Source organism: Rhinolophus hipposideros (assembly GCF_964194185.1).
Source record: "Rhinolophus hipposideros genome assembly, chromosome: X".
Classification (NCBI taxonomy): domain Eukaryota; kingdom Metazoa; phylum Chordata; class Mammalia; order Chiroptera; family Rhinolophidae; genus Rhinolophus; species Rhinolophus hipposideros.
The window spans coordinates 103,143,273-103,157,785 of record NC_138046.1 but is presented as its reverse complement, the minus strand read 5'-3'; the positions used below and the strand labels follow the sequence as shown (position 1 = coordinate 103,157,785).

General features: G+C 34.5%; 1 protein-coding gene across 1 annotated transcript in view; it reads right to left on the bottom strand.

The window, feature by feature from the left end:
* The window catches only part of DMD (dystrophin), a 2,022,175-nt gene that overhangs the window by 644,074 nt on the left and 1,363,588 nt on the right, over positions 1-14,513 (bottom strand). The window contains exon 51 of the mRNA XM_081043053.1: positions 11,817-12,049. Within this exon, the coding sequence (XP_080899179.1) occupies positions 11,817-12,049 (233 nt within the window). The remainder of the gene's footprint in view (positions 1-11,816; positions 12,050-14,513) is intronic.

The following is a 14,513-nucleotide window of genomic DNA, read 5'->3' as shown; positions in this document are numbered from 1 at the left end:
TATATATATATATATATATATATATATATATATATATATATATATATATACATATATATATATATATAAACTCATACAACTCAACATGAAAAAAACAACACAACTGAAAAATGGGCAGAGGACATGAAGAGACATTTCTCTAAAGAGGACATACAGATGGCCAACAGACATGAAAAAATGCTCAACGTCACTAATCATTAGAGAAATGTAAATAAAAATCACAATGAGATACCACCTCACTCTTGTTAGAAAGGCTATCATCAATAAATCAACAAACAACAGGTGTTGGTGAGGATGTGGAGAAAAGGGAACCTTCATGCACTGGTGGTGGGATTGCAGATTGGTGCAGCCACTATGGAAAACAGCATGGAGTTTCCTCAAAAAAATTGAACATGGAACTTATGACCCAGCAATTCTACTCCTGGGTATCTATTGAGAAAATTCCACAACATTAATTTGAAAAAATAAATGCACCCCTATGTTTACTGCAGTGCTATTCAAATTGCCAAGATGTGGAAACAACCAAAATGCCCATCAATAGACGATTAGATAAAGAAACTGTGGTACTTTTATACAATGAAATCTTACTCGGCCATAAAAAAGAATGAAATCTTACCATTTGCAACAACATGGATGGACCTAGTGGATACTATGCTGAAAGAAATAGGTCAGACAGAGAAAGATAAATACCATATGATCTCACTTATATGTGGAATCTAAGGAACAGAATAAACAAACAAACAAAACAGTAATAGACTCAGAGATACAGGGAACAAAAAAACTGATGGTTGCTAGATGGGAGGAGGGTGGGATGGGGGAGAAGGTGAAGGGATTAGAAAGTGCAAATTAGTAGTCAAAGTATAGTCACAGGGATATGAAATACAGTATGGGGAATATAATCAACAATGTTGTAAAGACTACGTATGGTGCTAGATGGGCACTGGTCTTATCAGGGGGATCATTTCATACTATGTAGATGCCTGACCACTGTGCTATACACCTGAGGCTGAAGTAGAATAATATTGAATGTCAACTATTATTAAAAAAATATCTGTATCTATATATATTCACAAGATGTAAAGTACAGCACAGGGAATAGAGTCAATGGAACTGTAACAGCTATAAATGTCAGAGGGGCAGTAGATTGGGGGTGGTTATCACTTTGAGAGCGGTATAAATGTCTAACCATTACATTGCTTTGTACACCTGAAACTAATATAAATAAATAAATAAATAAATAAATAAATAAATGGCGAGCTTCTTATTAGGAGGCAAAGCCAGTTGCCTACCCAATATTCATCCTTTCCTTCTTAACTAAAATAACACAAATTTTGCTCAGAGCAGCAAGGTTTTAGGATTAGGTCACCAGTTTTACTCTGAATTATAAATACAGAAACACCCCTACTCGTTTAAAATACTCTGACATCCCAGGGTCCCTTGAAGTTAGGAGTGGTCACGTGGCACATTTCTCATCATTCAGTAGACCTAGTTCACGTGGGGCTGCCAAAAATGGTTTTGTTTTCTTTAGAAAGAGGAGCTGACACTTCTGGCACATGCATTTACTCTCTTCATTTCCTCCTTTTCCATTCGAAAATGCAGATGTGATGCCTAGAGGCAGTGTAGAGGTCTTGAGACCGCAGGAAGGAATGAAAACTACATGCTGAGGACTGCTGGGGATGGCTAAAGAAGGGGTGGGACACATGATTTTGTGGCTACTGGACCTACCCTGGAACACACAATTCTGGAGGTCTGGCTATCTGAGAAAAATACACTTCTATCTGGATAAGCTATTACAGTGAGGATTTTGTCACATGCAGCCAAACACAACCCTAACGGTAATAATCAGGAAAAAAAGGAACCTTTACTTTCTAAATTTTTAAAATTCTTTGAGTCTAAAATTATAATTGCTTTTGCTTGATGTGGTAAATTTAATTCCCAGGAGCCTTTCATTCATCACTGACAAAAACAGACATAAATCATGCTGCATTTATACGTTACAATAAACATAAATATGCATATGGCTCTATAACAGATTGTTAAATTCCAAATGCTAAGTAAAGTAGTCATCCATGAAGATTAAAGTAAACCCTCAATATTTACAAAACACCTAGTGTGTCTTTAGCTGCTATAGTAAATATAATAGAATACTATGCTTGCCTTTAAGGAAATTTAAATTCATTCCAAAGGCTAAAATGTAAAAAGTGAAATGACAATAAATGTTTTAAAAGAGAAGATCAAAACAATAGAAGCAGCTTTACAAGCAAATATATAGTTAACGTACAAAATAATTTTGTAGTGAATTATTGATTAAGAAGACCAATACAGATTGGACTTATCAAAACAAATTTCACAGAGAAGGCAGAGATAGATCTCAAAGGCTTCAGTGCTCTGACAAACCAGTCAACTCTACATTTCTAACCATTATCATCAACTTGAAGAATTGTGAAGGGACCCTAAATCGCTGGTGTGGTTACTTCATAATTGGATTTGGTTAGAACTTACACCTTGAAATGCTTGCATGGTTCTCATCAAAAAAGTTTCCCAATTCTGAAAATGAAATACATTCTCATTTTGATTTAGAGAACAGTTTTACTGTAAAATCTTATTATATACAGCTCCTTGCCCGCTTGTATTATTTCTAACTGGTATTATATGTCCCTGAAAACTTTCCTATTCTAGTGCCTAATACTTATTATATAACTTAAGAAAAAATAAAATAGAACTTGGGGAAGTATGATAAAGAGGCACTTTGATTTTTATGTCAAATTTCTCAAAGGGCGTTTATGGTCCTATCTGTGGTAACTTTTTATGATTTTTACATAATATGACATGACAGAAAAGCTTAGTCTTAACGGAGTTGCTACAGATTATTTTCCCTCTCACCATAATCTATTTCTTTCGCGTTTTAGGGAGAAAAAGCATGAAGGAGTTAAGTGTAAATTATTCTCTTCTCTCTACTTTTTAAAGTATAGATTTACTTTTGCCCCAAACATTCCCGGTGGCTATAGTTTTTCTTATTTCTACATGGAAGGTTTAAAAATAATACTAGAGCTAAACATAGACTAAATCAGTTGCGGGGGAGGGTAACATCTATCATTACAAAGTTTATTCTGCTTCCATAATTGGAGGAAGACGATGTCAGGTAAATCAAAGCATTTCTATTTTTGAGATAAATAATAAAGAAGATATTCTTTTCTTATATAAATTAAAGGAAACACATAATTCTTGAATTTTATGGTCCTTATTTACACAAATATAACACATAAAGATGAGGGAATCTGGAAGGATTTATGAATGATTAAAATTCTATTCAAAGTTATTTTTGTAAATCAAATAGAATTGACTGAAATCACTCTAGAAACCCTGGTATTATTTTTAGTGAATTCATAAAAGATCACAAGAACATTGTCAAATCCTACTGCTTCTCTCCTGAAAACAATGCAGGTATGATCACCTTGGAAATTTGCTGATCAATTAGCTTAGTTTATGAAAATTAAAAACATTAGAGCATATCATGCAAAAATAAATTTTCACCTTTAGGTAATCAAGTAAAAATAAGACATCTGGAAAGAGAAGTCTAGCTTAACTTTCTTCTATATGAGAGAGGCAGGCACATATAAAAAGGAAGAAAATAAATGATTTATTCATTCCTTACAATATGTAGATAACTGAAACACCTTAGCATTTCTTCTCGGGTCAATTACTACACTCTGCCTTTTATGCTTCCCTCATAGAATATGCACTCTAAAATTACAGAACATAGTCTCCTTATTTTTAAACTCCAAGAGCATATAATACTGATGTCTTTCACCAGCAAGTGTTCAATAAGTAACAGGTGAATAAAAACTTAGTCTTATATCAAAGCCCTTAAAAGACAGTCATTATATTTCTAATAAATCTGCATGACACTGTAACTTAGGGGTCTCCAAAGTAGCCATTTGAGGGAGGAAAAAAAAACCATTAGTAGTATTTACTTTCAATGCAGACTATTAAAATATCTACTTTATACGTATGTTAATAATATGTACACCTATATTTATCACATATATTTATCAATAATACACATATATTTATCAATACACATATATTTAACATATGTTTATCAGTATACATATATTTATCAATAATATGTACACATATATTTATCACATATATTTTTTTTATTTTTTTTATTTATTAGTTTCAGGTGTACAAGACAAGGTAATACTTAGATGTTCATCATTTATATCCCTCACACTGTGAACCCCCCTCCCCCCTCCATTATCCCTCCGACCTCACACCCAGCCATCACATTATATATATAAAATTATAGTTGGCATTCATTAATGTTTAGCTTCTGGTGTACAATGCCATGATCAGGTATCCACAGTATCCCTGAGGTGGTCTCCCAAATAGGACGCATGTCCATTGGATACCCAACAAAATCTTTACAACATTATTGAATACCTTCCCCAAATTAATTTTCAAAAAAACCCTGAGGCCATCTTGTGGTTACCAGCTGCTTCCAAATCCCTTCACCTTTCCCCTTATCCCCAACCCCCCCCCCACACCCATCTAACAACTCTCGGTTTTTCCTTTGTATTTATCACATATATTAATAGTGATGTGTGATCATTGCTTCAGCTTATTCTCAATAACTTGCTAACATACACAGGAAATCCAATTTAAATCCAAACGTTTCCTCCACCACTCTGTCTGTCATTTCCTAATAGTTCCTTACCTGCCTTTAGTGTGCTATGTAACATGGGTTTTCAAAGACAATTTGTGGAACTAAAGAATGAAGGAACAAAGACCCATGCACCTGACATTAACATTACCTAACATTACCATAACAGAGTAATAATAAGAACTTACATTATAACACACTATAATTTTAGTTCTAGATTTCAAGGACCCAAAATTATTGCAAAATATAAAGTTCCAAAAGCAGTAATAATATTGAGGGTATAACAGCATTATGTAGCTTTCAAAATGATTAAAAGATACTGAATTACTTATATTGCTTTCTTATAAAAGAGCTAGAAAAGATCCCCGATTATAGGTATTTTTAAGAAAACAATAAAAGTCATTTCATATAAAGGAACCCATATCTAGACTCAAGCAAGGAAATTTGTAAATAGAATTCACTATTTAAAAACAATGACAAACATAAACTTCCTTATCAGGATCCCACCGGTATTTCACTGAAAACACAGTATACTGACATTTTATCAGAATCCATGTAACTGCCATGGTTCAGTTTTACTTGATAAGGTTTTGACAGAAAATTTTACAGTGAATTGAATTGAAATATAATAAGATGTGCATTTCCATTCATAGACTTTGAAATATGTGGTCTGATAAAGCTTATGTTTATCTTTAAGCAAAAAAGTGGATAGTATCATTTTCCGTAAAAATTATGAGACTTAGAAAGTGAATTTTGTGTGTGTGTGTGTGTGTGTGTGTGTATGTGTGTGTGTTTGCAACTCTATGACCTTTATATTTAGGGGAGTTTATTTCATCATGACCAGGAAGTATAAGTCACTTTACCAACATTGACATATCTTTACATTCTTCAGTGAAGATAATACTGAATTTGGCTCTCATTAGGAAAAAGAATTGTATGCAAGTGGAGCAGTGATCCACAGAGTTATGAGCTTTCTACAGTAGACATGTACGCTTGTTACAAGATAATTGCAGTACAAAATCGGTAAATATCTTCAGCCAAACAGATAACATTAGTCTTTGTAGAATGCAACACACACCTATATATGGAAAGATGACACACTCTGGATGGCGTTTCTTAAACAAGGTTATGCACAATGAACAGATGAGATTATGAGGGCGGGATGGCTGTTTGATAAAAGAAAAAAAATATCAACCTCCTCACCCTAAAGTGACTGTCATCTAACTTGTGAAATCCGTTGGATACCCATGGAAATAAACTATTTTGTTATAATTTTGGTGGAGAAATGAGGAGATTTGAAGGTGGAAATCTGGATTTACATTAGGATAATTACATTTACCAAATGATCTTACACTAATTAATTATAATGTCTGTAATGTTTCTCATTCGTTGAATGAAGGAAGGTATTTGTGATGCCGACTTTTCTGCTATGCTCATGACAATAAAGCAATACCAGTGAACATACTTTTTCATTCGTTTTTAGTTAAACAATCAATGGCATGTTTTCTACACATTGTTCCACCAATTCTTCTAGGTCCACGCTAGACAAGTTCTTTTGTTATCAGATTGTGGTTGAATTTATCCAACAAAAGTTATAACCAGAATGTTTCTGGAGGCATTCAATTACTTTTTGTGTAGCTATAGCTAGAGTTTGAAAAAATCATACAATTTTTATTAAAGACTTTGACCTTAACAATAAAAAAAATTAAACACATCTAAGTAATTATTTCCCATTTAAATATACACTGTTTCCACGAAAACTGCTTATTCAATCTTTGGATAATGAAATCTCCCAGGTAGCGGTGTAATGTGTAGTTAAAAAGGAATCTTGAACAATGCTATTATCATCTTGTCCAGATTGGCTAATTTGTCTCAAGCTCCACCTGGAGAGGTCTTATTAGAGGATAAACTCCTTTGCCAATTCAATTCTTTATTCAATACAGTGCCTGTGGTTCAGATTTTGTAGTGAATTACCCTGAACACCTGGCCAAAATGCTTGAAAAAAGATTAGAATTTATTTACCATGGGCAATCAGACACCAGTAGTATAAAAAATGATATCATAAGGCCACCGTATGAGATGTACTGACAGCAACATAGTTCTCCAGTGCCACAAACATCTCACATTTGTCAGCCTCCTCCCTGTCTCCCCAACCTCTCTCTCTCTCCCACGTTCCAGTCCTTCTTCCGTTTCTCCTTTCCTCCCTCTTTTTCCCCTCCCTCTCTCCCTCTTTTCCTTCTTTCTTTCTTTCCTTCCTTCTTCCTCTTCCCTTCTTCCTCTTCCCCTCCTTCCTTCCTTCCTCCCTTCTACCCCTCCTCTGTTGTTCCCTCCTTCCTTCCCTAAGGGTCATAGGTAATCATCATTTTCAGAGAAAAACTCTAGACATATTTCTCCCTTATTTGATAGATTAAGTCATTAAAAGAAAACTGTGAGTAACTGTCAAAACAATTTTGTTTCAGAGCAATTTTACTTACACATGTGGCAAAATATGGAAGACATTTTGTTATCAGATTTCTGTGACATTAAACTATAAATTACAAATCCTTGCTATTAACTCACAATTTTAGAAAATAAACTTGGAGCTTTATGCAGGTTTTGCTTTTAAAGGCTTAACTGGCATAGTTTACATCTCTACTTCTCTGCAATATAATCGGATGTTTTTTTACTCTCTATTATTAAGCAGCTGCGTTGCTTAATTTTTTACATGGCTACATTTTACAATCTTTCAAAAAGTTAAAATTGTATTACCATTTAACTTCCATTTGTTCGCCTAATGGAATTCACTTTGTAAAAATTATTTTCATTTCAAAATAGTAGCAGCCTCCTATTTTCTAAAATAAGAACTTAATCAAACAACTTGTGCCAAAGGAGAACAGAAAGTAAATGTAAATATGCGATTTCATATTCAAGGTACAGAATTATGAAAACTTAACTATCCAAAAGCCATGTCCTTATTCCCTTTCTGGGTCTAATGGACATTGCATGTCTTAGGTTTGGCTTGCATCTCATAAATTCAATGCTAAGTTCTCCTAGAGTCATATCATGTTTTGTTATATCATTTTGCCTAACTTCTGATGTTTCACAGCTATAATTTCCAAACTCCAATGTCTGCTAAAAACGAGGCTTCCTTATCACATTTCATTCCCATCATCCATCAAGAAATCTACATTTAATACCAATCAATTACTGTATGTGCAAGAGTTAAACAAACTTATATTTAGGTACTGGGATATAAATGGTCTTTATTTCAGGTCACCATGATGCAAGGTTGGAATAGATAAACATATTGCTTAGATCATAATCACCACCTTCAAATCTCCTTTATGTATTTGCTCTGTCCTTCACCCTATTCTACATACCCTTGCTTGAGTTCAGTGGACATTTATTGTTTATTGGCTGCTCAGCATCCTTTCCCTCTTGTATTTTCAACAGACCCTGGTTTCTTCAGGGGAAATTACTACTCCCTCGTGAGGGGCTTAGGAAGGAGAGGGATTTAAATATAAATTCTTTGCTCTCCTTTCGCTAAAAGATGGGGTGTGTGACCCAAACAAGGACAACTGGACTCTCTGTTCCAGGGCTTTAAATTGTGAACAGTTACACAGGATGGAGAAAAAAATAGTATCACAAAGAGCCTGCAGTACTTCCTGCTAACTAGATACCCAGGCCAGGCACGCTCAGGTGTCTTTTCTTTCTCTAAGCCTTTCCCATTGCCTTCATACTAATCCCAGTAAATTTACTTTCTACTTAATTTCATCAGGGGATGTTTTCTGTTGCTGGCCTCCAAAGAACCCTAATTTATATACAATTAAACTACATTTGAGGATTTTCCTTCTTTGTTTAAAATCGTTCGAGGGTTGTTACGGCCTGCAGGCCATAATCAAAACTCCTTACTCTGGCAAGGAAGGATTCCCATTTTTAGCCCCGCCCTTCTCTACTCAACCTCATTAGTTTCTTTCTCAGCATATACCCTTAATTTCAGCCAATAAAATTACAACTTCTATAACACACCATATTGTTTCCCACTTTAGTGAAAAGTAGTTTGTTTCCTTTCATTTTTTATCGACCTGTTAATTACAACTTGTTATTTAATGCTTGGCTTAAGTTTTATCTTTTTCAAGAAGTTTTTCCTGACATCTGTTCTCTTCCCTGGCTTAGTTAGGTGCCCTCTCCCTGAACTACGTCCCTAGAGTATCACCCAAAGTATGCCCAGGTAGTAGAAAACCATGATGGATAAGGGTGGGAACTCTGGAATCAGATTGCTTGGGTTCTAATCCCATTCCTGTCTCTTCACTACTTGACCTTGGGCAGCCATTTAACCTCACTGTGTTTTAGTATCAATCTCACCGTGTTGTTGTGAGCATTAATACATCAGACATACTTGATCAGTGATTGGCATATCATCAGTGCTAAATATGTGCTAGGTATTATCCTGAAATTTATTTCCATCATAGTGCTATTATTGTTTTTCCTTTTTCTTTACCTTTTTTAATCTGTACATTCCTGTCTTGCCCAACTGTGTATTGCCAGGCACTTAGTAGTAGCTCAATACAATTTTATTAAAAACACATGAATAAATAGGCATTGAGTGTTTTACAGTTTATAAAGATCTTTTAGAATCTTTACAGAATCTTTAGAATCTTTTAGAATCTTTAGAATATTTCTCAAAGTTCAAATATTAAAATTAGGATTGTTTAATTTGAAATCTCCCACAGAGGAAATATTTACTTCCTGATATTATAATAAACACGTCCCCGAACTTAACCTTTCTCTTTTGTACCCCTCTACACAGACACATTTGTTTAATGTTGATTTAGGGTCATCTTACTGAACATTTAGTGATTGTAGTTATAAAAGGCTAGAGCTGACAATGTCTTTATATTTTTTAATATGAGCAGAAGAAGCAAGAAAAAACATCCCCACTATTTAGCAAGAAAAGGAATACCCCCCCACACACATGACATTTATAAATCCTTGCTTTCTGTGACCCTACACATGGCATCTGAACTTTTCTAAATTTATTTTGGACTTACACTTAAAGACTATCACTTTCAAGAGGCATTAAATTAGTCACCCTTTCTGGAAAAGACATATTTATTTGGAGAACTCTGAAGATTATTGAATAGGTCAATGCTTTCCTTAAAGGCAAGGCTCACAAACCCTTCCCAAGGGCGTGTGGACTTTCTCTCCCATTCTAATATCTAGTACCTTTTATAGGAGGCTGTAATGTCAATGGCGGAATGGGGTACAGATATGGTAATGCACTCTTATTATCATGTAATATCATATAATATCATATAATAATATTCATATAACACAGTTTGCACAATACAAATGCCATGAGTAGGCAGATGTACACAAAGTTTGTCATACAACCTAATTTTCATTACTAACATTAGCTGAATACTTGCAGCAAGCAAAACGAGGTAGGAAGCATTTTTCATGTACTACCTAACTTAATCCTCACGACAACCTATAAGGCAGATAGTGTCATTATCCAGTGTGCAGATAGATAAACTCAGGTGCAGGGAGGGTGAGTAACCTACCCAGTGTAACACAGCTATAGTAGTGGAGCCAAGCTTTGAATCCAGAAAGTCTAACTCCAAAGTCTTAGCTTTAACCATCATAACATATGGTAGCCCTCAAAGTACTGGTATAACTCAGCATGATATTATGAAAGAATATACCTTTTGTTTCTCTATGTATCAGCACACTGCAAGTGTAAAATGCCTAGCATGGTGCCTGATGTAGACTTCACATACAATATACATATGCATATGTATTTTACCTCACCAAATGGTAGCCATTGGTAACGTAGGCAGTGTATGCAGTAAGAACACAGGATTTGGAACCAAACAGACTTGGAATTGAAGCTTTGCTCTGTTACTTACTAGGAGCGTGATTATGAGCCTCAATAGCTTTTTCTGAAAAATGGTGACTAATTCTTGTTACAAAGCAGTAATAAAACAAAGCATATGTGTGAGTGTTTGTGTGTGTGTGTGTGTGTGTGTGTGTGATATTTAAATATCTTTATATACACACATATCTATCACTATATGGTGAGTGTGAATTCTGTGTGCTCTGTACCCAGAAGAGGAAAGCAAGATCCGGAAAACGATTTGACAACAATCATGTCATTTGCAAATGACAAAGAAAGCCCACTAAATTAAGGTCTTCTGAGTCTAAGCTCAGGGTACTTTATATGCAGGTTGTTTACTATCAAATTCTTTTTTACTCCTGCTGAATCTCTGACATTTATTTTAAAAAGAAATTTGTGTGCCTTACTCCTTGTTGTTTTCAAAAAGTAGTTCTCTAACAATTAAATACCTTCAGTATAATTTATTATTTCTTTAGAAAAGCCTTGAAAATCATCACAGGTGAAATAAGTGAACTGTGTAAATCTTTCAAAATTACTTTTTTATTAATTCAGAAATATAAAAATATATAGAATATTTGTTCTAGCTAGGTGAACCACATTTATATAAATGTATTCTTATGTTTCTATTCTAGCTGATGTCAGAGTTTTGCAGAATGGAACCAAACGAGGCTAAGAAATGCAATCTTTGTATTAAAAACATGCTTATTTGAGTACGGCATTGCATAAATACCAAAATTAAGGTCTAAGATATTTTAAAATATATTAAATTTTGTTACTTTTCTTTTTTTAAAATTTATAGCTAACTTTCAATTATCCTTATCATCAGATTAGGAAAATTGGCACGGACAACTCAGAAGAGTAAATAACTAATTCCCAGGTTATTATATTCAATTCTGTAATACATTATGGCTACAGAGTGCCAAAACAAACAGTTTAAATGTAAACAGCTCAATTGAGTTACTTCTTTGCTATTAAATAGATTTTAAAAATACCAGTTGTTTAGTGAATTTAATTAAGCCAATTTCACTTGTAAGGTTTATGCTTTTTTTCCTTGTATTATTATTCCCTTTTAATTTATGGCTGTTTTAGATAATTGCATTAATTTGTTTCCTTGGTCATACTTGGGCTGAATAGAATAGAGAGAGTAGTATGTTTGCTGACAGAGAAAAGCTGCCTAAAAACTGGTGGGAAATGGTCTAGGAGAGTAAATTGACTTGTGAAAAATCTTCACTCGCAAGAAAAGCCCCTGTCAGCTTTTCTCTTTTTTGCCCATACCTTCTGCTTTATGATCATCTCGTTGATGTCTTCCAGGTCACCCACCATCACTCTCTGTGATTTTATAACTCGATCAAGCAGAGACAGCCAGTCGGTAAGTTCTGTCCAAGCCCGGTTGAAATCTGCTAGAGCAGGTACCTCCAACAGCAAAGAAGATGGCATTTCTAGTTTGGAGATGGCAGTTTCCTTGGTAACCACGGGTTGTGTCACCAGAGTAACAGTCTGACTAGGAGCTAAATTTTTTTTTCAAAAAGGACAAAAACAAAAAACAAAAAACAAAACAAAAAAAAAGAGAGAAAAATTAGAAATACAAGCTAAGAAATCAATTTCTTTTATTAAAATTTATTTTTATTAAGTTTATTGGTCTGACCTTGGTTAGTAAAATTATATAGGTTTCATTAACACATCCTTTATATATTGCATTGTGTGTTCACCACTCAGAGTCAGTTCTCCTTCCATCACCATATATTGGACTCCCTTTTCCCTCTTCTTCCACGCCCCTCATACCCTTTGGTAGCCACTAAACTGTTTTCTGTGTCTGTGAGTTTTTGTTTCTTTGTTTGTTTGTCTTGATCCTTTGTTGCTTTCAATTTTATATCCCACATATCAGTGAAGTCATATGGTTCTTGACTTTTTCTGTCTGACTTATTTTGCTTAGCATGATAATCTCAAGATCCATCCATGTTATCGCAAATGGCAGTATTTCATCTTTTCTTATGGCAGAGTAATATTCCATTGTGCTAATATTATACTTAATGGTAAAAAACTGAAAACCTTCCCTCTAAAATCAGGAACAAGACAGGGTTGCTCCCTGCTATCATTCTTAGTCAACATAGTATTGGAAGTCCTAGGGAGAGTAGTCAGACAATTTCAGTAACAATAAAACAACTTTAATTGAAGGGCAATGATTTGAACCAAAGTATTACTTATGGCATTATGTATTTTTTCCTAAGAATGTGGATACTTTACATAGTACTACATGATAGAAAATTCAAAGACTCAGACTATTCACTAGTACGCATTAATACACATTTCAGTAATACACAATCTTTCAAAATGATTTTGCTTATTCTCATGGCTGGACAATTAATTTAATTTAAATAGTCTTTGTCAAGAACAATTATATAGATTATGGAACTGGTTAAAAAATGAAAAGAGCATTCAGACCTTGTCAGGTGAGTAATTTTTACTTATTTTTTTTCATGCAAGGAAAAAAAAAAGCAAAAGGAAAGATTGGATAAGATCTTATTTCTGACTTAACGATTTTCTTGAATAGGAAGTAAATTACTTTGGAGGTGGACTCTAGGGAAATCAAAGCCAATGAAATGTTCCATTCTTTGCTCTGTGTTTTATATTGGGAGCAGTTTACCATATTTTTTTCCTTTTCTTTCAGACCGGTAATAAAGTGGCCAGCAGTGAGGAAAACCCAAGCTACATCAGTTTTGGAAAATCAGAGTTTTTCTATTTGGATATGATAAGCTGTTTCAAGGTCATTAAGAAATATTAAATTAATATTAATAACATTGAACACTGTAGTGTAAGATAGCCCGTGGTAATGTTTAAGATCTGAAGTTCCGGAGTAAAAGCACTTGGGAGAGAATCCTGCTCTCTGCCTTAGAAAGTCTGTGACCTTGGTTAAGTTACTTAACCTCATTTTTCTCCTCAGTAAAGGAGGGATAAAAATAGGGTAAACGTCACAGGGGCAGTTGTGTAGATTCAATGACTAATACAAGAAATATACATAGAACAATGCCAGAAAAATCACAACAACAATATTAGCATAGTTCCTGACATTAGTAGGTAATGATGTTGGGTATTACTATTTTTATAAACACCTGATAAATAAGAAACAAAGGATGAGCAAATATGGTGAGAAGTTATAGATCAGGGGTAGAAATATGTGAAATATCTGAGGAAAATTCAGTCAAAGGTCTATTTGTGGCCCTATACTTACTGAAGGGGGCTGAACTTGCTGGTGTGAATTGATAATACCAACAAAAGCTGGGTTATCAAAGGGGAGTGATGACGGGTAGAAAATGCCTCTGTTTATAAGCAATGGTTTCTGGAGCCTAATATATCCAATAGACCAGTAGCAAAGAAATAGTGGACTGACTATACAGTGCAGAAAAGAAGCTTTGAGGGAAAGCTGCAAAAGACAACATCTCAGTGGGAGACCAGAGAGGCATGGGCAACAAGGGAAGTGTTCCAGGTACATGAGAAAAATGTGCCATGTTAGCATTCCATTCTGAGGTGGCTATAATTCCTTTTCATAGTTGTATTGCTTTCTGCACTTTCAAGGTGGTTTTTTTTTTGTTTGTTTTTGGTTTTTGTTGTTGAAGATGATGAGAGGAATGGAGGGATGCCTTGTCTCAAGCTTCTCAGGGACAACAAGTGGTTCCTATGGATGAAAGAAATAATTTTGAACAAGGCAGCATGAAAAAAAAAAGTGAGGTGTCAGAGTTAAAAGACTAATGCCAAGAAGTAATAACTGAAAGACAATAATACTGAGGAGATAAAGAGGAAATTGTTCCTTAAAGCTATCTCACCACTCTGAGGCTATTTCTAGAAAGAATGAAACAATCTGAAGCAGAAATCGCATCTTGTGATCCAACAGTCAGAGAAACACGGGAGCCAACAACATCTAGAAATCTTAAAAGGGATTCCAAGTGAGGACCTGAATCCCTGGGGAGGATGAAT